Source organism: Hermetia illucens, chromosome 5 (genome assembly GCF_905115235.1).
Source record: "Hermetia illucens chromosome 5, iHerIll2.2.curated.20191125, whole genome shotgun sequence".
In the NCBI taxonomy this organism is placed as follows: domain Eukaryota; kingdom Metazoa; phylum Arthropoda; class Insecta; order Diptera; family Stratiomyidae; genus Hermetia; species Hermetia illucens.
Window position 1 is genome coordinate 24,464,771 of NC_051853.1, and position 23,823 is coordinate 24,488,593.

Genomic DNA, 23,823 nt, shown 5'->3' on the forward strand with positions numbered 1-23,823 from the left:
TTGAGACGTGCACTGATACGTCGATCACAAAGAACACCACTTGTGGAATGCCATTTCATCTAGGTCACATTAATGCGTGAAGCAATTTCAAAACGGAGTTGGCTGATACAATTGACCCGAGATATTTAATTCACTTAGCTCTGGGCAAGTTATTGAAACTGACAGCACTGAGCAATTTAAATATCTCGAGCCAATGCTATCAGCCAATGGAGAACTGCGTTATGCTTCACAAAAACACAAAACCTTTTATATCTGTAGCGACAAACTTCCGATTTTCCGACTTGTTTTAAACAGATCTGCATTCGGAGTTGAACACTCTATAATTAGGTCAAAGAATGGAAGCCTCTTGGAATACGAATAGCACATTCGCAAATAAAATCAATGAAACGGTTTCTGTGACAACGCCAATCAACAACCGTTGTCCTAGTCAAAGGATAAATTCAAATTTCGTGCATCCCAAACAAGTGTGCAATTTGTTGTTTTTTATAGAAAATACAGGAAAATAGTTTTTTTCGTTATAAAAGCTGCTTCAATTTGCTGATAATCCGATTGGCATCAAGGTTAGTCCTTCTCGCATTTCACTATAATCAATGTGATCTTGCATTCTCGTCCTGTGTAAGAGACCATAAGAAATAGCATGCGTGGGTCAAAGGAAGTGTCGTCGGAAGGAGAGTTTTATGTGATTTATTCATATCCTTTACAGGAAATTTGTTATACCTGTAGTGCGTATGGTTTATGAGTGAAAGGTGAAGAGTTACGTGCAATGCATACGCTCTGGAGTATTCTGAGTATGCAGAAGTGGAGTCAATGCAATGATGACGACAGTTAGTTTGGTCAATAAAAATGGCGATGTAGGTTCTCTAGTCACATACATTTTTTATTACTTATAGAATGTGTTCTAGCGGAAGAAACACTTATAATTGGAGCCGTTTCTTCAGGCTACTGTCCACAATGTCTTACAATGTAAAACTGCTGGACATTTCATATTTATATTATGAGAGCTACACTTGCAAACTCCAAGCAGTTTGTTAAGAAGGATTTAGGACCACTTAATTTCATTTTACCTAAGTACAGAACATGATTATCCTTCACGCTCTAAATTTCAATGGAATGTGCGTACGCTTCTCGACAACAATAGCGAGAGTCCTCAGAATACTCACTTTCTCCAACTCGAGCGGGAATTCCAACAATATAAGCTGGATAATCTAGGCCTAAACGCAGTAAGATGGTGGGACTCTGGAGAATATCCCTCCCCCTCTTGTGACAATGTACTTTTATACTATGGAAAGCCAATCTGGTTTAGGGTTGTTTCTGACAGCTACCACTACATGCGCTGTCTTGACCTGAAAGCCGATTTTTCACAGATTTCTGACTAGGAGATTACGATCCAAGTTAAGGAGCATTACAATTGTGCAGTGCTATGCACCAACGAAGATTCCCCGATATAGTGGAGAAGGATGCGTTCTACGAGCCTGCCATAAAGTCAGCTGGGTATCAACTAACCCACACCAGATCGACTACTTTGCAATCAGCATAAATTTAGAAGTGGTCCCCTGGATATGTGCGTAACAATAGAGGCATTGTCAATGGCCACCAGGGGATCACGATCAAGATCTGACTAAATACGGAGTCGTGAAAGCAGATCGATAATCGGAAGGGGTTAAAGGCTCCACTGGCAGCTGCGAGTAATGGCGGGCGTGACGTGCTCAAACTCCGATACCGAGCGAAATCCCGTGAAGTTCACCGTGACAAGATAGACTTTGCTCTTGCGCTGGTCAGGGAAGCGGAAGATGCTGCAGAATGCAATGATTTTAGAACTATATACCGCATTACGAAAGAACTTGCATGTGGTCGACTCCCCATCCACGACGATGAATAACTGAAGTGGTTGAAAGAGCACTTCACCACGCTTCTTAACCGTATCACATCCGATGAAGTTGCGACTCTTGTGGATGAAATGCCTAGCCACCGTAACATAAAGATATGAAGTGTTTTTCCAAGCAGAGGAGAAATTATTCCGGCCAGCAATGCACTCAAACGGAGTAAAGCCGCTCAACGGTTTCCCGCAGAGTTATTTATCGCTGCACCTGTAATTGCTGCAGATCTACTACTTGCAGTCATATGGAAATCTTGGGAATTCGAGACGTTCCCCAGCGGGAGAAGAGGATGATTGTTAAGATTCCAAAGAAGGGCACCCATTTTTGGGTGTGACAATTGGGAGGATATCTGTGTGTTCCCTGCCGTTGAAAAGATAATAACTAAAATAATCCTAGATCACATTAAAGAACATCTCGAAAGCTTAATGGACAGAGAGCAGACTTGTTTCCGCTCCGGATACTCCTGCATTTACCTCATCAATACCCTCCAGATTATTTTGAAACAGTGCGCGGAGTTTAAATCTTCTTTACACCTGCTCTTCATTGAGCAAGAAGTGTATCTGGCGTGCTTTACGTAAGAGGCGCATTCTGGAGAAGTTACCAGTTTCTCGCTTACTAGTTGATACCCAACTGACTTTGTGGCAGGCTCGTAGAACGCATCCTTCTCCACTATATTGGAAGTCACGTTGGTGCATAGCACTGCACAATTGTAATGCTCCTTAACTTGAATCGTAATCTTCTATTCAGAAGTCTGTCAGAAACCGGCGTTCAGGTCAAGAGAGCGCATGTGGTCCATCTGTTTCTAGTTTCATTTTGCCAAGAGAGCTACCACTCGTCTAGAATGCGCTACCGTTTTTCACGAGCAACAACCTCCCTTGGCTCATCTCCCTTGCATTCGTATATGGCTTGACGTTCCTTGCCAAGAAGGGCAATGGCGATCACTTCCGCAATCACCATCACGGCCGATTTAGAGACAGTGCGGTACGCAGACGCCACCCGCAAAGCTCCTTGTCTCTGTACTTGTGCGAGACGCTTACGATATACCTCCTTGCCAAGAGCGTCAGCCCATACCTCTGCGCCGTAGAGCAGGACAGACTGCGTTGAGCTTACCAGGAGACGTCACCTGCAAGACGTAGGACCCTCAATATTTGCGATTAACCTACTTAACGTCGAAACTCCAGCTGCGGCCTTGTTCGCTGCTGCTTTGATTTCCTCAAAAAAGCTCATTTTTGAGTCAAGAGTCAACCCAAGGTACTTTACCCCTAGTTTTGACTAGATTATCGACTCGCCGAACGATATGGGACGCAGGGTCGAAATTCTCTTTGTGGTCAGGATGACTACTTCGGTTTTTCCAGTGCAAGGTTGAAACCATAAGTTGTCATCCATCCGCTTACCCGTCGCATCAATATGCCATCCTCCTCTGACCCTCTAGTATTTCGTAGAGCAGGGAGCGGTTCCTCAGATAGTTTCTCAATATCCGTAGTATTGTCTAGTGTGCCTAGAATATGTTTCTATCTTACGGAATTAAAAGCGTTTCTGGCGTCAAGCGTTATGAGGGGTGTTCTTCGTCGAGTTCGGCGGCTATGTGCCTTCGCTCGTCGAACGGCATCCACGACTTGCATGACATCAACTGTGGATCTCCCTGCTCTAAAACCAAACTGCCGTGGAGATAAATCTCCGACAGCGTGTATCGCTTCAGTGAGTCTACTTCTGATGAGCTTTTCGAGCACTATTCCAGCAGTGTCAAGCACACATAGTGGACGGTATGAAGACGGCAACTCGGAGTCGGCTTTCCCTTAATGGATCAGCGCAAGCCTCCCCACCTTCCAGGGAAAGTGCCCTCTTTCAGGCAATCGTTGAATGCGCCGAGCAGTAGGTCTGGCCGGTGTTAGAATACCAGTTTGTATACCTCTGCTGGAATATCATGGGGTCCTCGCGCCTTCTTGCTTTTCATAGAGAGGACTACGTGTTCCAACTCTTTTATAGAGAAAAGTGCAATTCGGTCTGCAATGGGCTGCCTGCCATCCGTTTGGTACTCGTAGTTTTTCGTCGGGAGGCGCGGTTATTTTTGCTTTTCTCTTACTCTCTATGTTCGCCTATAATATGAAATCCTGTCCAGGAGTTCCTCCAGTTCCATTAGCCTGTTTTTCACCCCTTTGCTGACGTTTTTATGGAAAAACGTCGCAGATCGCATGCGCTGCACAATTGCCGCGCATTTCTTCATAAGCCTTTCCTCTTCAGCTTGTGCCAGAGTAGTTGACAGCCCTCCCACTCGGCTTATTTTCGAAACCTTTGGCTAGTTTCGGCCGTTTCCACTGTGCCTCTTTCCGCAATTATAGCACTGCGTGGTACTTTCTCTCCGTCTGTGCGTCCCGATGTCTCATCGGGTATTTCAGCCTTTATTGAGTCCTTCGCTGGGCGCTGGGGCGAGCGGCTCATTTTCGTGCTATGCTATGCTCACTCTACATTCACATTACCTCTTTGTTTGATTTGTTTTTGTTCGCGATTTAAGTTGTTTATCAGTGCATCGTGTGCATGGGAGCGGGCTGCAATAGTCAGGAATGGGTATACCCTCGCGGACAAAGCCCCTACCCCAGTTCCCTGAGGCCTAACCTACGATTAGCTGATCCCGGAACTCACTAACGGATCAGCGATCCCTTGAGGCAACGCGGTCTACTAATACCAGTTCGATGAACACTACCCGACCACGGTCCCGATGGGGCTGATTCTTGCTACACGCCACAACGACCACCTTGGCAGTTCTAGGCTCACATCACCCCATCGACGCCGACAAGGAGTTGTCGACGGCTCCAGGGATTCCCAGTGTGTCCCGGCATGTGTCGGTCATTAGCAGTTGGCTCCTCACCGAGAAACTTTTTCAAGGCTACTACCTAGGACGCAGGTATTATGCCAGGTAGGGGGTCAGAACTCCTTGCTCGGGCACCTCGGGGACGCCACTTCCCATATCGTAAGCGACCCGTTAAGGATCGCTGATGACCACTGAGGACAACCAAAAAGTTTAACGCTACAAACCACAGCAGAGGCATGTCACGACTGTGTATGGCCTATATTGCCTTGATAAAAACTTGGTTATGCTTGACAAAGTCGGTTAAACACTATCATGCAGCGGCCTGCTGCCAAAGTACAGGATTCGGAGCGAGGGTCATTAAGGCCAAAATAAAAACCCAACAAAACGGAGGAGACGAAGTAGACAAAATATGTAATAAGGAGCTATAACTTGGGGAACGTTACCTTGGTGTGGTTCAAAATAAATTTATTTGAGCAACTTAATGGAGTGTGCCTGATAGTTTCTCAACTCACCATTAATTAAGGTGGTCAAAGCCTTCTGGTTACTCTAAGCAGCCTCATATGTACTCTTCCAATATTTTGTTTAAGTTCTTCATTTTAGAGGAGATACCAACTAAAATCATGCTCATTCGGTTATGTTGGGACATATATTGTAGGTATAGCAAAGCCACCAGAAGTGAATGCGATATACATTTCTCCCAAATGTATTGCAAACCAATAAATTATCCTTGTTACATGTGCATGTTCCACTGAGCGACAAATCTAAAAGTCATATGGCCCAAGCCTTACAGCAAATTGGTTTATTGTCTAGTCAACTTCATGTTATGCACGCACAACAGTTTCACCTGTCTGCATTCCTTGTATACTTGGCTGTCGTGTAGTTGCTCCTTTTGCCATCAACCATCCTTATCCCTGATACGGAGCGAAGGAATCGAACTCACTAAAAGATTGATGGCTTCTGCACAAAATAAAAAATTCTTAACAGCCATCGTATTCGTATTATGCTTTAAGTGAACAAATGAAATGAATAATCGACCAAACATAATCGTAAATCATGCAGCCATGAGATATGTCGGCACAGACCTGGAAAATATAACCTGCAGGCTACCCCCGACTATGGGAACTGAACATTTTTTTACAACCCTTCCTAGCCTTGTTTATAGTTTTTGCCTAAACGCGTTCGTTTAACGGTTTCCTAATAGGCGTTAAATGGCGCTAATTTAAACACATTACTCCCTGTTTAGTTAGAAAATTGCTACTGAAGTTATGAAGGACTTCTAACTTCCATGAAATCCTGTGAAATCGAGTTGGCATTAAACTAGAAGGAAAGTGAGTAACAGGGTGGCTTACATAAAGGTATAAAATTGAATTTAAACTTATTTACAATCATATTGAAAAAGTGAAATACGTTCAAATTTGAGGGAAGGGATGATTTTAGATTGAGGGAAACCTGAGCCTGCGTTTACTTGATGACGGACTTGACCAATTGGAAAAACTCTACATATATGGTTGCCATAAGTCCTTATGGGAAGTTAAAAGCCCGGATCGTACTTACGCGCCACTGCTGTCGGTTCCAGGCATTGTGATCAAACTCCCCATGATCTTCCGAGAAGTATGCCCTCTTTCTCCACTGTGCTACGCCAAGCAGCTCTCAGGCGACCCATTCGTCGGTTACTCTGGAATAGTGGGTTCGGTTGTATGGTATAAACTGCAGGGGAATACTCGTCCTTTGTTACCTATCCACGGCCACTTCCGTTTTCTGTTAAACAAATCGATGGGTATACGGGCCAGGATATTCCGACGACACGATGCAAACGATGAGAGTGTGTAGCCTTCACTTAGCAGCAAATATTTGATGTTAGTGTCGAGGGAACTATATTTCCAGATTTTGTAGCAAGTTGGAAAACAACAACGCTACCCAGATTTACAAGTTCTTCAAAGTCCTCGATTTTTTCTAAACGCCACTCAAAATATAGCGATTCGTCTCACCTTCTTTCTTAACCGTGGTTGAACAATCTTTGGCGGATTTAACTTCCGCACTTATTTACGCTTACCAAGGAGTTCATGCTGCAAATTTCTTTTATAGTGCTGATTAGTCGACACTTTGGGAGCGAATATAGGGGTGGCAGCGAAATCTCGTAGTGGCGCTACAAAATTTTGACATATTTAATCAATTCTTTGAATCACAGGGCCAGTGAATGGCATTAGTTTTTTTTTCTGGTATGCAAGCATTCTTTGAGCTAGATTCCTTGTTATCACCAATGCACTAGGGCTTCCACTAGACTTCTCCTTTGTACATAGGTCAGGAATAGTGAAAGAATAATCTGCGAAGGTACTTGCATCCTTCAAGTGCCGTGAGCAGCTGGGTGGGATTATATTTTATCTGCGTATTCTTTTCCTTAATTACTCTTTGATGTCTTGATATAGATCAGCTTGAAGGTCCATTGACCTATTTTCAATATCAACACATAGATCTCTACGTTTCTATTCACATTGGATGCTCAGCCGCTTCGAGGCGATTACAGGGATGGCGCAAGTATGAGTGGGTTCACATCTGCTAGGGACTCGTTTTAAAAAACCCTCATCCCACCGTATTTTACCGTATTTTATTTACATAGTTCTGGATTAATTAGTATAAAATTAATTTTGTCAAAAGGGAGGAATAATCAAATAATTTGATGAAATTGGATAACTTATCCAATGCTCAACATTAGAAAAGCAGAAATGTACATATATACGTTACCCACACAACATCATTCATGATTAGTTGAAATGCGCTTCAGCTTCCGCGAGGACTTCCCGAGAAGTGCAGACTCCCATTCAACTGCTCTGCGCCAAGTGCTCTTGAGGCCACCCACTCGTCGGCTATTTGGGGAAAGTGGACTCCGCTGCATGGCGTAGCCAGTAATGCAATTGTCGCCCTCCTTAATGTGTGACCTATCCATTGCCACTTCCGCCTTCCGATCACATCCCGTACGGGTAACAGTTTTGTGCGCCGATCAAGTTCTTCGTTTGAAATAGTATTAGGCCAGGGTATTCCGATGATACATCGTGAACAGATGTTCATGAAGGCATGGAACCTTTGAGTGACAGGGGTGGCCACGCTAGCACGGAACAGTCTCAACTTAATCTTCATGTTGAAATAACTGCTTTTCCGGATTTTAGGCAAGGCAGCGAAAACGGATCTAGCGCTGTTAGCGTGTCGAGCGCCATATAGTTCGATGTCGCCATCGGTAGAAACCACGTGAGTGTCTTCGATGCTCTGCCTAGTAATGCGGACTATAGTGCAACTCTATTTGCCTTTTTTTTCCAAATCCAGAGCTATTTGACCAAGGTCCTTGACCAAGTAGGAGAGCAAACAGATGTCATGGCGTAGTAGAGGTGTTTGAAGAAAGTTATCATAGACCATTGAGTCCTCCATGCCCACTGGACAAGCTAGCATTAGGGACGTCACCGATAACAAGAAGAAATAATATCAACGACAAGATGCAATCTGAGTGGATCTCAAGCTCCTCTCAGGTATTACCTCGATGAAGCACGTGACATTTTACGCCATAATATGCCTCTCTGATAATATCTTTTAGTTTCTCTGGAATGTCCCTCTTACGAAGAGTACTCCAGATAAAATCCCTTTTCATGTCAAAACCTTCTAAAATTGATGAAGACTAGGTGAAGGGAAAGATTTAAATTCTCAGCACTGTTCCAAAATGAGCCTAAGGAGAGGATTCGGAACGAAAATCAGCCTGCTCTCCGTCGACCAAGCTTTCGAGATTTTGTTTGATGTGTTCCAGGATTATTTGAGTTATTATTTTTGCGACGGCAGGAATCACGCACGCACACCCGAAACGGGTACGCTTCTTTGAAATTTTAACTATTTTCCGCTTCTTCTACTCTCCAGGAAAGTCCTGGCATTTCTAAGATTTCCATACGAGTGGAATTAGCAGATCTGCAGAAACTGCATGTGAAACAATGAATAACTTTCGGGCGGTGGTTTTACTTGACTTGAGTTCATTGCTGGCCGAGATAATTTATTTTTTGCCATTTCATCCACAAGAGGCGGAACTTCACCGGATGAGATACGGTTAAGAACCGTGGTGAAGTGTTCTCTTCAGCTGCTCGTCCTCGTAGATAAGAAGTCAACTGTTAACGTTCTTCATAGGACTATCAAAAGGTCTGCGACCACATTCAAATTCTTTCGTGATGCAGTATATATTTCTGAAATCATTGCGTTTTACGGAAGGCTCCGCTTCCCAGATCAGCGCAATAACAAATTCCATTTTGTCACAGCGCACACTATGTTGAACTGCAGCTCGCATGGTATCGGAGTTCGAGCGCGTCATGCCAATTCCATTTATCAGTCCGTTTCCACGGTTCCGTAGTCAGCCAGATATTATGACAACCCTTCGGGAAGTGACCAACGGCCTGCGTAGCATCCGATAAAAGAGCATTTTTAATGGAAGGCAAAAAAAAGTCACAGGAATCATGTGGTGTTGCGTTGTAGCATCGACATCGACACACATTGAGATTCTCAAATCGGAAAGGGCCTATGTCCCATTCAGAAATGGAGTCGGCCCTTCAAGATGGGTCGCATAATTTTACTCAGTCAAAGGCCTGATCTGGAAGGAACCAAATCACCATTTAGCATATCAAGCCATCGTTTCTGCCGGCCCTTTGGCCATTTCCCATTGAGATCTCTATACAAACCCATCTTGCGAAGCGAATTCTCGGCAACGCGAGTTGCACCTCAATACCATCCAAGATATCTGTTTCGCAATTTTTTTATGAACGAAGTGCCGTTTATTTATTTTTCATAGTCGGTCAGCACTTAGAACCATATTGCGTCGAACACAAAGAACGACTGCTTTTGAGCACTGTTTCATCCAAGCTGCGCTGATGCGTGAAACAATTTCATAACGCAGTTCACTATTGGCTAATAACATTGACTGGCAGGTCGCGGCCTTCAAAATTTTTTTATTATTTCAAACAACTCTTAAGGGATATTATGTTAAAATATGCAGAGTAACGAAATATAAATCTGAGTCTTGTGGAGCACGATTGTCAATATCAAGAAGGTGGAAATTAACCCAACCCTTCTAATCGAAAATAACCTGCGACTTTTAGATTGAGGCTAGATGTTGTGTATGACGAGAGTAAGAGGAGGGATTTAAAAGAGCATGTCGAGTGGCATCTGTTAACATTTAGTGTCAACTTATTAACGGGACATTATAACAAGTGAGTTTCTAGGATAGATTGCAAACACGAATAGCTAAAGGTTGCCAGAATATAGCAGATGAGAGAAGAGGGGAGATCATTGATAAAAATTGCAATAATAGACTGGCAAACATAGAGCCCCGAAGAACTCTAGAGAATGGAGAAAAGGAACTGGATCCCCAACCGTAGACCGATATTTTACAGGATTGATTGGAAATGTAGGGGGGGGGGGGGGGGTGGGGATTGATGGGAAAAATTGAGCTATGAGAGCTGAGTATTGCTTGTAACATGTGGGGATATTCAAGGAATTAGCAGAAATAGCATTCAGGCAGAAGTAGGGAACCAAACGGGCGCTACATTTAAAACTGGGCAGAACAAGTATTTTTGAAATAGGAAAAAAGGGAGAAGAAGGAGGAATAATTAAAAAGAAATGGAAAGTAAGAATAAGTAGGCCCAGAGAGAAAACGGAAGAGACGGAAACGAAAGGGTATCAAAAGGAGAGACAAATAAGGTTACATAATTTAAAAGGAGTGCAGGGGCAGGAAAAATGATTCAACACGGAAGGTATGATTAGTCGGAATCAGGATGCTTTCGGCTGTGAACTTAAATTGTCGCAGCGGCAAAAAATGAAGTAGAATTTTAGGAGCTCAGAGCCTAGTATTGTATTATATTTCACTACCAACCCTTGTTCCTGTGTTGCAGATGGAATGATTCTATAAAATCAACCTAGATAACGCAAAGACAAAAAGATTGAATACAGGAGGAACAAACCAAGTGGCTAAGGGGCACGGAATATCATTGCGCAATCATGGGATAGGGACGAGTTAGCTATGTGGTTCATGACCCATGTGATTAATATATTGGTTATCTGGTGTGTCGACGATGCTTAGATGGTTTTCTTGAGTGTGTCTCCGCATCCCATGTGGCAAGCCATAAACAGCCCTGTAATCCCACATGCTCGCAGTCATGTACTCAGAACCACGTGGCGGCGCACTAATCCAGAAGTAGAAGGTCAAATATGCGCAATGATTTTTCTCCATTATAAAATTTCGAATAATAGTTGTGAGTTGAATCTCCTGTGGTCAGTTTTCTGGGCAAAGGGTTGACCTAACATTTTGATAGTAAAGTACATACTGAGGGATCGCCCGGGTAGGGAACTTTCCTAGAATTTACCAATTAACTGGCGTTTTTGTCATGCCTTGATGAACCCATCGCGCAGTCAGAAAGAGAGCTTAGCGATGACCGAGTAGTAAATTCAAAGATCCAAGCACTGGACAGAGTCATCGAAAAGGACAACTTTACCACATCATTGAAATTAAACTTTGATATCATAAAGATTCCTAAGTAGATCTCTAGTAAAACAATCTTTACGTTGAAAGTAAAGTTAGTTAAAAATTGTCGAGAATCAGTTAGAACGTCCCAGACTTTAACAGTAAGTTATAAAAATAGTACTCATTTACTTTTCTAGTAATCTTAAGGGTTTCTGTTCCCATCAAATAAATAAAATCATTTCGCCCAGCTCACTGAATCTTGCTAATAAAAAATAAACTAACCATAAACTCTGCACCCTGTAATAAATAAACATTTTATTGCATACAAACTTCCCAGGATATAAAAGCGATAGAAATGAACGCGAAGTCACGTGATGCCACCCGAAGCCCATCTAAGAACGCTCAAACTCCCCCTCAAAAGGGTACAATGATCATGAAAAGTGTTTCGATATTCCTGGCAAGCGGCAGAAGAGCTTCCAATCAGAATCGCAAGTCGGGCGGTGCTAGGACTCAGGGACAAACGGGTTCAACGAGAGCGTCAAAGGCTAACAAACGCTCCAGGATGGAGGACGCATCTGGGAAACTGAACCCCAAAATGATGGAAATGCTCAAGAAGCGAACGCATTTCTCCAAGTGAGTTGGGTTGTTACTGAGTGATTGATTGATTTTCCGAGGAATATTAACTACTTTTGTTATTTCGTCCACAGAGATGAGCTGGAATCCTTGTGCCGTATCTACAAGAAGCTGGTATCAAATTGTCAGTTTACATCCCGGGCCCTGGCTGCCAGCACCCCTAGCTCTATAATAGCCAAGCCGCATGCCATGGTTGAGGTAGGTTGGAAATGTTTGGTGAACGGAATTATGCATGAGAGTCTTAGTCAAAGGAATTCCCAGTGTTTCCTCCTGTTAACACCAACCAGTTGGGAGGTGGGAGAAATAACAGAAATAGGTGGTTATTTTTCCGGCAAGGATTTGTGTTTGTCACACGAAGCAAATTTATTGGCACGAAACGTGTGGTTGCGGGATTACATGAATATGGATATTGTTCATAAGTTCGATACTTTTGCGGAATTCAGTGTCACAGAAAAGGAGATAGTGATTTGTCTGCTCTTGTGATTTAGTGTGTCCTTAAACTTAATCCTGTGTATATTTGCAATGTGAAAAAAAAATTAAGCGCTAATGGGGGTAGTGCATATGTGTAACGTTTTGAAGGCAACAAATTAGCTGCATGAAGTTATTAAAGTGAGGACAAACTTTAATTGAGCGCCTTAGTGGTATTCGCTCTACGATAAAATGCAAAATTGGTCACGCGATCGTTAAAACTTTCTAAGTATTCTGTGATAGGAAAAACAAGCTGAGAGTGAAAGTTTTAGCAATAATAAGGAATCATCATCATGAATATGTTCTCCCTTTAAGTAAACTTCTCAGAAAATGCTTCAGTTAAGCTTTAAGTAAAGTGTTTAGAAAGAAATGGATCGATGTCTATGCCTTAAGGATTTTTCCAGTTTTTCATATTCAGGAATAGTTAGGGCAGAACGGATTTATGGAAATCTAACCGCATCTTGCGTCTCGTTTACAATCAAAGTGGAAGTATTATATCTTCGCCTGGACCAATCTTGAAAGGTGACTTTTAAGTGTCTGTGTTAAGTCTTGAGAAGTTAACGTTTTGCTGTTGTCCAATCTTTCCACTGGTGGTCAAAGTAATCATATTTTGCTTGGAAGTCCAATCACACCTTATCCGCTGACAAGCGCTGCGTATGGCCAGTACCCTCGCCAAAAAACACTGGCATTTCCTGGAAGACGGTACGATTAAGATATGTTGCGTGTATTCAAGAAAACTCCAGCTCTAACTCAAAAACCCATTGTTGATCCGCCGGTAAAAACTTAAACCGCCCCAACCTAGTTAGAAATCTTGGAGCGAAGTTTCTTTTGAAACCTAGCTCTTAGCAGCATAGTCCGTTGGATGTGCGCAAATTCCTCTGGATAGTAGCTTCCAGATGGCGTTAGCCATAAGACCGCGGTATTCAGTATCCCAATCCCCAGAGTCTACGCGATACAATAGTATAGTATAGACATTGAGTGGAAAGGGGTGTGTGGAAGATCTACACGTGTGGTTCTTTGGATTCTGTTAAGCTTAATCCTATTGCACTCCCTATTCAGACAACCACACAACAGTACAGGAGGTAAAAATCGAAAGAGCTACTGCTGCGTATATCTACAGAAACCTTTGTTGGATGAAGTCCCCATTCCGGCTCTTTTTAAGGTTTTGTGTGAAACAAAACCTTATTAGAATCGAGACGGTGTCTGTCTGTCTGTCTGTCTGTCTTTTTTTTTTTTTTTGAGGAGGTGGAAATCTTCAAAAGACACTGGTCTGGATACACCAGCGTGTGGGATTTTTATCCACTAAAACCACCCCCGACTCCCTCCCTGCCCCGCGGAACCACCATAAGGTATTACATCACGGGGCGGAGTCAGCTCACTCTAGCTTAATCCCATTTCTTCTATACGCGGGGCACGTGGCCGCGCTTTTCTCCTTTCCTCTGCCTTTCGTAATTTATCTTAAATAGATGCGACCATGGAGTTGACCGCATCCCAATTCTCTTGATGTGCTAACATTTTCCGCACCAGATTTTCTGGTATCAGCACCTCTCCTAGAGTCTCCTCTAGATTCCTCCTTTCTTCCACAAATCTCGGACAGTGGAAGAATACATGCTCTGGGTCCTCTGGGACTCCATGACAATTTGGACAGTCGGGTGAGGTCTCCAATTTAAACCTGTGAAGGTATTGAAGATATCCTCCATGTCCCGTGAGAAACTGGGTGAGATTATAATTAATCTCACCGTGTCGTCTCTCCAACCACTCCTTGATGGCAGGAATGAGCCTGTGAGTCCACCGACCCTTTCCCGAGCGTTCCCACCGCTCTTGCCATCTATTTATGGATCGCTCCCTCTCAGCGTTCTTCGTCTGCGATAAGGGAGAGATTGGCTTTGCATGGTATATATTCGCCATCTCATCTGCCAAGATGTCAATCGACATCATTCCAGATATGACGAATGCTGCATCATCTGAGACAGTCCAGAAGGCAGAAGGTTGCGTGTTCAGATCACGTCGGGGTCACCAATTTGACAATAAATTAAATTCGTATATTTAAAACACAAAAAATTAACTTTATTCAACTTTATCACAAGATGCGCGTACAGTACTTGATCACTTTCTGAATTTGGGCATTCCAAATTGGATCTTTGCACATTCGTGTGAACGCCGCCGCGGTTGGAAACAGAAGAGACCGGCTTATTTCCATGCGGTGCTTACTGTCCCAACCAACGACATTTTTCCACCGCTAATTCTCCACTCCCCTGGTGCGTTCCAAAAATGAGTGAGTGGAGAGTTCCGCGCCATCTATCCGTCCGCATCCGCAACATTCGAAATAAATTTCGAATGCTGCAGATCCTGCCGTGCCACAGCATACCCTCAGAGCTGTCCTCCTGTAGACTGTATTCAGTTTGCTAGTGCTAATTGACATCCGCAATGCCTCGCTCCAAACTGGGGTCGCATAGAGCATGATTGAGGTCACCACCCTGGCTATAAGTAACCTAGAGGTATGCCGTGGCCCTCCCACGTTCGGCATCATCCTCGCCAGGGCCATACTAGCAGTGGATGATTTATCACAAACATACTGTACGTGTTGATTATAGCTGAGCTTCCTGTCTATCAGCACCCCCAAGTATTTGATGGTCGGCTTGGAAGTGATGATATAATTCCCGATTCTAACACAGGCGTAATTTCTCTTCCGGCGCTTCGTGATGAGGACCGCTTCTGTTTTTTCCTCCACAAGCGTCAAACCAGAGCTCTCCAACCAGCATTTGACAGCACTGATTGCCTCACTTGAGTATAACTCAGCATCTTCAAGATACTTTGCGACAACAACCAGTGCTATGTTGTCAGCACAACCCACCACTGTGGCTTCCTCCGGAAGGGGAAGATTAAGAACATCGTTGTACATGATGTTCCACAGTAGTGGGCCCAATACGGAGCCCTGTGGGACACCCGCGGAAACAACATACTCCTGGGGTCCGTCATCAGTGTCATACCAGAGCCTCCTTTCAGTTAAGTAACTATCGACGATAGCAGCGAGATATGCGGGAATACCAACCTTCGCTAGGGATTTGCGTATTAGATTCCAATTGGCCGATATGCTATGCTCACAGTAGCGTTACAAACACAAGTCGAATACAGAGACCGGTGACTACTGGGATTTGAACCCTGAGCAGCGAGATTGCGGTAGTGGCGGCCTACCACCTTGACCATCGTGCCGGCGTCTCTCTTATGTTTAGTCTCCTAACATATTTAACTCCGCATGGAAACTCACACCAAAATATTCTCCAATGGAAGAAAGTCATAGTGATAGTCAAATATGCGTCTTGCCAAAAGTTCCATTTTTTAAAGAATGTTCTTTGGCCAGAATCTAGCTGAGTCTTGGCGAGTCCCCGATGCTTCCAATATTTTGGCAGTAATTCAGCCGCTGTCTCTTTGCAGCCCTGATGACACTCCTGTACAATTTCAGGAAGACCTTAGTATTTAAACTTGCAGCAGATAGCTCTAATGACCTGAAAAACTTTCTTCAGCCAGACCTTCTATAGCCTCTGATTGGTTTGGCAACGTATAACACGAGGTTCACATTAAAGGTTATCAGATTTTTATCCGAGAAAGATCTCTAAGTGGGCGTTCACCAGTTTTTACAAATTGAAGTTCTTATTGTCAGGAAATAAGGTGATAGGCAGACGCCATAATTACGTAAAGTTGGAAATCGTGTACTGCTCCTGTTACCGATAGGTTATTATTAATAATAAAATTACAATTCAAGCATCATCTCCTCCTTTAATTGCTCATAGGGTGTGCCTTTGGTGGGTATCGCAGACTTATTTCCCGCATTTATGAAAGAACTGCCACAACTCCTTCAGCGATCTCATAAGTCATGTATGTCGAGGATACATACAAGTCTTCTGTTCTCACCGGTTGCAGTTTAACCACTGTGACATCGTTGGAAGCTTGCAAGAATATAGGACTTGGGCTTCCTCCGATGGACATCTTTTTAGCTGTAGAATATTTTATACTGTTTGTCTTGGAGCCCTTTTATCCTTATGTTTTTTCAAATCCAGGGCTACTATATTAGGCGATTTCGATGTCTTCCTCCTTAAGGAAAACTAGCGGGTTAGTCTAGACGCACTTGTTTAGATTGCTTAGATATGTGTTGCTTAATGCCTCGACTGAAGCGATAGTTTATGTCACGCTGTTCCAAAACCTCTAGGTACTCTCCATTTTTGGATAGGTAGATTTTTTTTCAAAGGCTCCTCCTTCTTCAACATTCTACAGTCGTCCATAGGTAGCACGTGGTTGCGAAGGTGCACATATCGAGACTTGTCGGTGTGAATATGAACCTTCTGTAGCCAGACTTGAGTAACAGGTTTCCTAGGAATCTCGTCACACGGGATGAGCTTCAGCTTTATACACTTAGCGACGCATAAGTTGGAAAAGTCCCAGAAGAATTGTTCCTCGTATGTTATAAATTGGTACCCAATAGTCAATAGTTACGTATAGAGTTTCCATCTATCAGCACTATCATATCTGACGTCTGGTCATCTCGCTTTTTGTTGAGAATGCCTGGTTTCCGTAATCATGCGCTCCTTACTTTGTTTTTTAGGGTAATTATGCTCAGGTTGTGCTGGCTTCCAAAACAGTACGGTCTGATGAAAAAATTAAAGGACCTTCCACATTGCACACCTTCACATTAACGTTGACAGCTGATTCGGCGCTTATTTTTTAGTGGGAACCTTCCTGAGTAATTTCCATTTTGTTTTGTTGCTCTGACCTTTTCCAAACTGATTGTTCAGCTGTTTTAATGAAGCCTGTTTTTCGAGTTCGGCGTTTTTTGCCATGGACGTGAAAGAGAAGCAACATGTTTACGTGATGTTTGATCACGACAATGTTCCAGCAATGCTGCAGCAAGCCTCTGGTGATAAAGTGATGAGCCGTTCACGGTGTCACGAGTGGTTTGAACGGTTCAGGGAAGGCAGAACATCAACGGTGGAGGACCCGATAAAAATAATATGTCGCACATTTGGACCATGTCAAGAGAATTGGACCCAAAAATTAGAAATGAGAAGAGTTGCAGCCAGACAGATGACAGAAGATTAAAAACGCATCGCCTTGAGGTTTGTCAGGAGCTCTTGGAAATTACATGTGATGAGGCTTGGGTTTATGGCTACGACGTGAAAACCAAGATGCAGTCGTCCCAGTGGAAGTTAAAAAATTCACCAAGACCAAAAAAGCTCGCTAGGTGAGATCAATCGTTAAAGTGATGCTCACTGTTTTCTTCGATTCGAAGGGTATCATCCATTATGAATTCCTCCCACAAGGTGAGACAATCAATCGTTATCGATACCTCGAAACCCTGAGAACTTTACGTCTAAAGATTCGTCGGAAGAGGCCAGAATTGTTGGCAACAGGTGAGTGGTTTTTCCACCACGGCAAAGCGCCTGCTTACACCCTATTCTCCTGACGTGTAACTTCTGACTGTTCGCAAAACTGAAGTACCCAATGAAAGGACAGCGGTTTCAGATGATAGAGGACAGTAAAGAAAAAACGCTAGAACAGCTGAACAGCATCAGCAGCATGAGAGAAGTATATTCGCTCCCAAGGGAAGTATTTTGAAGGAGATAAATTATAACAATTGTAAACATTTGTAATGAAGAGTTATTGAGAAAGTCCTCGAACTTTTTGATCAGACCCCGTATTTATTGACAATCACCGTCCCGCTCATCGATCGTACTGACCAAGAATATAGATAGCCTTTTGGTGCTGCCCTCGAACTTCCGACTTTTTTTATGTTTCTGGTCGAGACATCTGACGTCTTTTCCTATGTTACTTTCACCTGGAGTTCCCGATGTTAAAATGGATTTACTATGGTACATATTTGCTGCCATTTTAGCGGTAGTAGTTTCCGCGTTGCAAAACGGGAGACCATTTTCTGTTTCGAAGTCGTTAACGTTAACGTTTTTGTTTTCTCCAGTCCATACTTCATCCCAAAAGTATCCCGGGAAAGTGTCCATCTCGGCTAGGCCGCCACCAAGGTTAAAGCCTTATGTAAAACTGAAGGTGCTCACAATATTCGGAGTCTAATGATAGTTGCTGCATCGTCTCATGCGATCTTGAACGTAACACTTAGGGCTGTTTTCGGTAGACCCCCTTCACCATCCTATTATATTCGGCACCATCCTCGCGGTGAATGCTTTGTTACAAGCATATTGCACATGCTTCTTAAAACTGAGCTTTGCACCTACCTTAACCTTAAGGATGTGATTGTCGGCATGGAAGTGATGATATGATTCCAAATTTTAATGCAGTCATTACTTTTCTCGGGGCGCTGAGTAAAGAGGACCACTTCGGGTTTTTTAATGTCAGTCTATATCTCTCTAACCAGCTCTTAACAGCGTTGATTACTGCACATGGATATAACTTAGCATCCTCGACAAGGATTACAAAGATAACTAGCACCCTACCCTCTGCCAAATCTACCACCGTGACCTCCTCTTTAACCCCAAATTCTCCGTGATGTTGGCCAACCAATTTGACCCACTTTTACGGATTCCATACCGAGACTGAGTTTGTACAACTGCCTTCATCCAGATCGAGCAGGCGGCAATCGGGGCGAGATCTTGGGCTGCACATCACTGAAGGCAAAACAAAATATATGGTGGCAACGTCAGCACCGAAAAACAACCAACCAATAACATCAAACCGCACTGGTCAAACGGGAAGGATAAAGATATGAGACTACAACTCCGCGCACAGTTGTTGTCAGCTAACAGAGCCTATTTCAGCTTATGACAACTGTTCCGCTCGAAACGTCTCACCACAGGGTCAAAGCTCAAAGTTACTCCCCAATCTCAATCCGTCATCAAATGGATACGAAGTCAGGACTCCCCCAATTTTCAAGTAAAAATTTACTTTGGGCAAGGTTAAACCTGAACATCTTGGTAGAGGGTCTGAGCTTCAAAATGGTATATACAGGGGGCGCCATTTAAATTGAAGGCATCTGGCAACACTATAACTTTTGACAGAACTGTCAAATCGACTAATCAAATACCGCGTTACAAACGTCAGTCTTAGGAGATTTTTCGCCATGGACAGATACACTCCAAAAGAACGTGCTGAAATTGTGCAGCTATACATTCAAAATAACTTCTCAATTGTGCAAACACAACGTGAATATCGAAAAATAAAGAAAGTGAAAACTGCACCGACTGACGTTACCATACGACGTTTTTACGCGAAGTTTATTGATCACGGCAATCTTAATGATGCCAGCCACGCGTCCAGAATGCGCACATCACGCTCCGATGAAAACATCGCGCTCGTTCAAGCCAGTGTTGATGCCACTCCAACAACTTCGACCAAACGCCGTTCTAAGGAATTGAACATCCCGGAAACCACTTTGAGACGCATTATTCGTATAGATTTGAAGTTATTTCCGTACAAAATTCAAATGGCACACAAATTAAACCCAGCCGACTATGTGCGTCGTGTCAATTATGGCAAATGGGCTGTGGAAATGGCTCGAAATCAAAGTGACTTCTGGCAAAAAATCATTATGTCGGATGAGGCACATTTCTCATTATCTGGAGGTGTAAATAAACAGAATTGTCGATTCTATGCCACTGAAAACCCACAAATAATTCATGAAAAGCCTCTTTACGAACAAAAAGTCACAGTTTGGTGCGGTATTTGTGCAACAATGATCATTGGGCCGTACTTTTTTGAAAATGGTGCTGGTGCTACCGAAACCGTCAATGGCGACCGTTATCGAGCTATGATAACCGATTTTATGATGCCGATTGTTCGTGAAAATGATCTGGAGGACTTCTGGTTCCAACAAGATGACGCCACATGCCATACATCTCGTGCTACAATGGATTTATTGCGCCCATTGTTTCCTGGTCGCATAATATCGAAAAATGGTGATTTTGACTGGCCACCGCGCTCTCCAGATTTAACGCCACCGGACTTTTATTTGTGGGGCTATTTAAAATCCAAAGTATACGCTGGAAAGCCTGAGACTCTGGCTCAACTTAAGGACAACATTCGAAACGAAATCGCCGCCATTACGCCTGAAACGTTGGCCAAAGTGATGCAAAACGCCGAAAAAAGGACCAATTTGTCCATCAAGTCCAAAGGCCAACATTTACGCGATATCATCTTCAAAAAGTAGTTAAAACAAATCTCCCTGAAGCAAAATAAATGACTACGTAAAAAAATTGAAAATATTTGGTCTTTTATTTATATTTTTTTTAAAAAAACATCCCTTCAATTTAAATGGCGCCCCCGTTAGTTAGAGGGTCTGTGTGCCGAAAAAATTTCTGGAATTTCGACGAATCTTGGGAAAACTTTAAACGCCTATATCTCCGTTAATATTGAGAATTTCGCAAAAAGGAGCTTAATTTGTGATCACTAGATATAATTCGAAGTTTTCACACTAGATATAATTCGAACCAACTTAGAATTCGCAATTATGTACATAGTATAGCCATAAGTTCTGTCAATCGACGCGTATAGCGAGAAATGTTAGACCGCCGAAACTGGTAACACTGCGAACGGAGAGTACCTAACCATACCCCACTTCCGCCAGAATTTCAGGTTCCGAATGTCAGTAGCGCGTGAACGACAACACGATGAAGTTCGGTAACTACGAAAGAAGAATCGCAATTATTGTGTTGCACCAATATGGGAATACGCCGAAAGAGATTCATAGTTTATTAAAAAAGCGGCCGGTAAACGAACGATTCGTTTTAGGACATTAGCTCGATACTGGGGGATAACAGGCCGCGCCGAATATCATACACGCTGTGCGTGAGCATGTTCGTCGCAATCCTCTCCGCAAGCAAAAACGAATGTTGGCGGAAATGGGCGTTTTAACTCAAAGTATGAGTCGTATTTTACGAGAAGATCTCGGTCTCGGTGCGTACCGGCGGTGCGTTAGCCATATGTTAACCCCAAAACTGAAATAAATACGGCGAACTCGGTGTGCTGTTCTTCTGCAACGATTTTCCGGCAAAAAATACCGCAAAATTCTTTTTTCTGATGAAAAATTTTTTACTGTCGAGGAAAAATTCAACCGACCAAATGATCGAGTATAAGCTCAGAATTGTTACGAAGCCGAAGAAAATGCTCCGCGAGTCCAACGTTGTCACCATTCGAATTCTGTCATGGTATGGTGGAGCGTCTCATATCACGGAGTAACTGATATTCATTTCTGCTAGGCCGGTGTCAAAACCAATGTAGTCGAGCCATTGAGTGAATCTCTATTCGTTGGAAACCCGTGGTGCTTCCAGCATGACTCGGCCACCGCTCACAAAGCCAAAATAATTCAGCAGTGGTTAGCGGTGCATATTCCTGACTTCATAACCGCGGATGAATGGTCCTCAAGGAGCCCAGATTTGAATCATCTGCATTACAGCCTTTTGGGCTAAATTAGAGGAGACTGCTTGCAAACGAACTTACATCGGTTTGGTGAGTTTGAAGGTCAGCATCTTGCGTCCAGCTCGAGAAATGATCGATGCATGGCCTGACAGACGGGCCTATATAGGTGCTAGCGGTGGCCATTTTGAATTAATTTTTTTTCGTTTGAAAGCTCTATGCTTCCCTTTTCTAATTGGTTTGGTTTATTACTTCGTGAGAAATAAAGATTTGTTTGACTGACAGAACTTATAGCTATACTATGTATATATAAGGAAGTGATTACGGTGATCATTAAATAATATTTTTTGTTGAGGATGCTTGGAGTCCTAAGTCCGCACCCACTTAGTGACGGACCGAGTGGAAAAGTGGAGCATTTTCCATATATCGTTACTTTCGGTCACGCTGCTCCCAGGGCAAAGGTAAGGCAGCGTCTGATGAGTTGGCTCTGTGCTGGACGAAACCGTCAGTCAACTTTTTGCCTTTTTTTGTAAACTTGGTGATAATTAAGTTTTCTGTAGCCACTTTCTGTCAAACTGCTCTTAGAGCAGGAATGAGGTAGCGTCTGATGAGTTGCCTTTGCTCTGAACGAAACCCACAGTCGTGCTTTCGCGAAAAAAAACTCCTCTGAAAGTAGGAATCATTATACTTCACAGGGAGTATAAGGACAAGGACAAGGTATTATAGAGAGGAAGGGATTGTATAGAGGACACTCTTTTTCAGAATATTTTTCCATGAACAATTGAACGACGTAGATGGCTCCTGCAGTTCAACAGTTTTTAACTAAACCGAATTATTTGATGAGTTTTTAGCTACATAAATGAAATAGGGTTTTGTTTTACAAACAAAACCTTAAAAAGATAACGAAATACATTAAAGAAAATCAAATAGTTACAGAATGTTACCTAGTGCCTAACCCATTTTAATTATACATACACTTTCCTCCAGGGAATTGATCGCATAGTTTTCCGAGAGTTACTTCATAGTACCTTCGACATCGTTACGGAAGAAACTTTAATGGAACGAATATTCACTAGTTGGGATAGAGGACATGAAGGACTACCGATACGGCTTGAGGGTTGGGTAATAGGACTTTCAGTTTTCCTGCGCGGCACACCAATTGAACGGGCATCATTTTGCTTCCGAGTCTACGATTTGAACTCAGATGGTTTCATAACAAAAGATGAAATGTTCACGCTGTTGCGTAATTGTTTAATAAAGCAACCTCAGGACGAGGATCCCGATGAAGGCGTTAAGGACTTTGTGGAAATTGTTTTGAAGAAATTCGATATTGACAAGGACGGAAAGGTAAGATAAAAGTACCCTACAGGTATAACTAATTTCCAGGAATAAATTAATATGTTGATTTCTATCTTTTAGGTATCATTTCAAGATTTTTGCCAAACCGTGGGGGAGGAACCTCTATTAATGGAGGCATTTGGACAATGTTTGCCTACTGATACTGCTGTTCAGTCCTTTTTAGCAACGCTATAGCTATTTTAATTTCATTTCCAGTAGAAATTTATATATATACATAATTTTAAGATTTTTTTATTAGATTCTTGCATACAGTTATACTACATACATTTCTCTAATTGTGATAGAAGATGCAAAATGGATATAAAGTTCCTTGAATATAGCGTTTGAACTGTTTATTATTTCGAAAGAGGTTGGTGTTGATTAATTTCATCCCCTATCACTTGTTACTGGTCCCGTTTACCATTTCAACTTGAAACTTTGCAGCGGAAATGAATAAACTTTTCCAATCTTTACCATGTGACCTATAAATGACTAAAACGCATGTTGTTACATAAAGTCATCTTATAAACTTGCGAGCGATCTTCCACTTTTAACATATTTATCTAAGCGTAAAGTATCACAATTCTTATGACGATAAAGCGCAGATCGAGTGCAAGTTCAGCGCATTAGGTTGCATGCATGCACCATTGCACTTCATTAAATTTATGTAAGACAATAGAATTCCTTGGGTGCAACAGAGTTAAAGCTTATCGCCTGTTGCGGCCCCCAGTTATCACAATGAAATATGCATATCAGGCCAATTGTTTCTTTGTTGTGTTGATGATAAGTGAAACCCTATTTATGGTAAATGTGGATCACGGAAAATGAATATATCCAAGCAATAT

The 23,823-nt window shown here is 42.7% G+C and overlaps 1 protein-coding gene across 1 annotated transcript; it reads left to right on the forward strand.

The window, feature by feature from the left end:
• Window positions 1-422: 422 nt before the first annotated feature.
• Window positions 423-23,325, forward strand: LOC119657319 (EF-hand calcium-binding domain-containing protein 1). The gene is made up of 5 exons (XM_038064179.1): window positions 423-560; window positions 11,505-11,800; window positions 11,875-11,998; window positions 22,628-22,987; window positions 23,060-23,325. Exons 2-5 carry the CDS (start codon window positions 11,523-11,525, stop codon window positions 23,171-23,173), a joined length of 876 nt encoding a protein of 291 aa, XP_037920107.1. The 5' UTR covers window positions 423-560; window positions 11,505-11,522; the 3' UTR covers window positions 23,174-23,325.
• Window positions 23,326-23,823: the final 498 nt, after the last annotated feature.

Coding starts and splice junctions, on each gene's coding strand:
- LOC119657319 (XM_038064179.1), top strand. CDS start 11,523: ATGAACGCGAAGTCACGTGATGCCACCCGAAGCCCATCTAAGAACGCT. Junction 11,801..11,874: donor AAGCGAACGCATTTCTCCAA/GTGAGTTGGGTT, acceptor TTTCGTCCACAG/AGATGAGCTGGAATCCTTGT. Junction 22,988..23,059: donor ATATTGACAAGGACGGAAAG/GTAAGATAAAAG, acceptor TCTATCTTTTAG/GTATCATTTCAAGATTTTTG.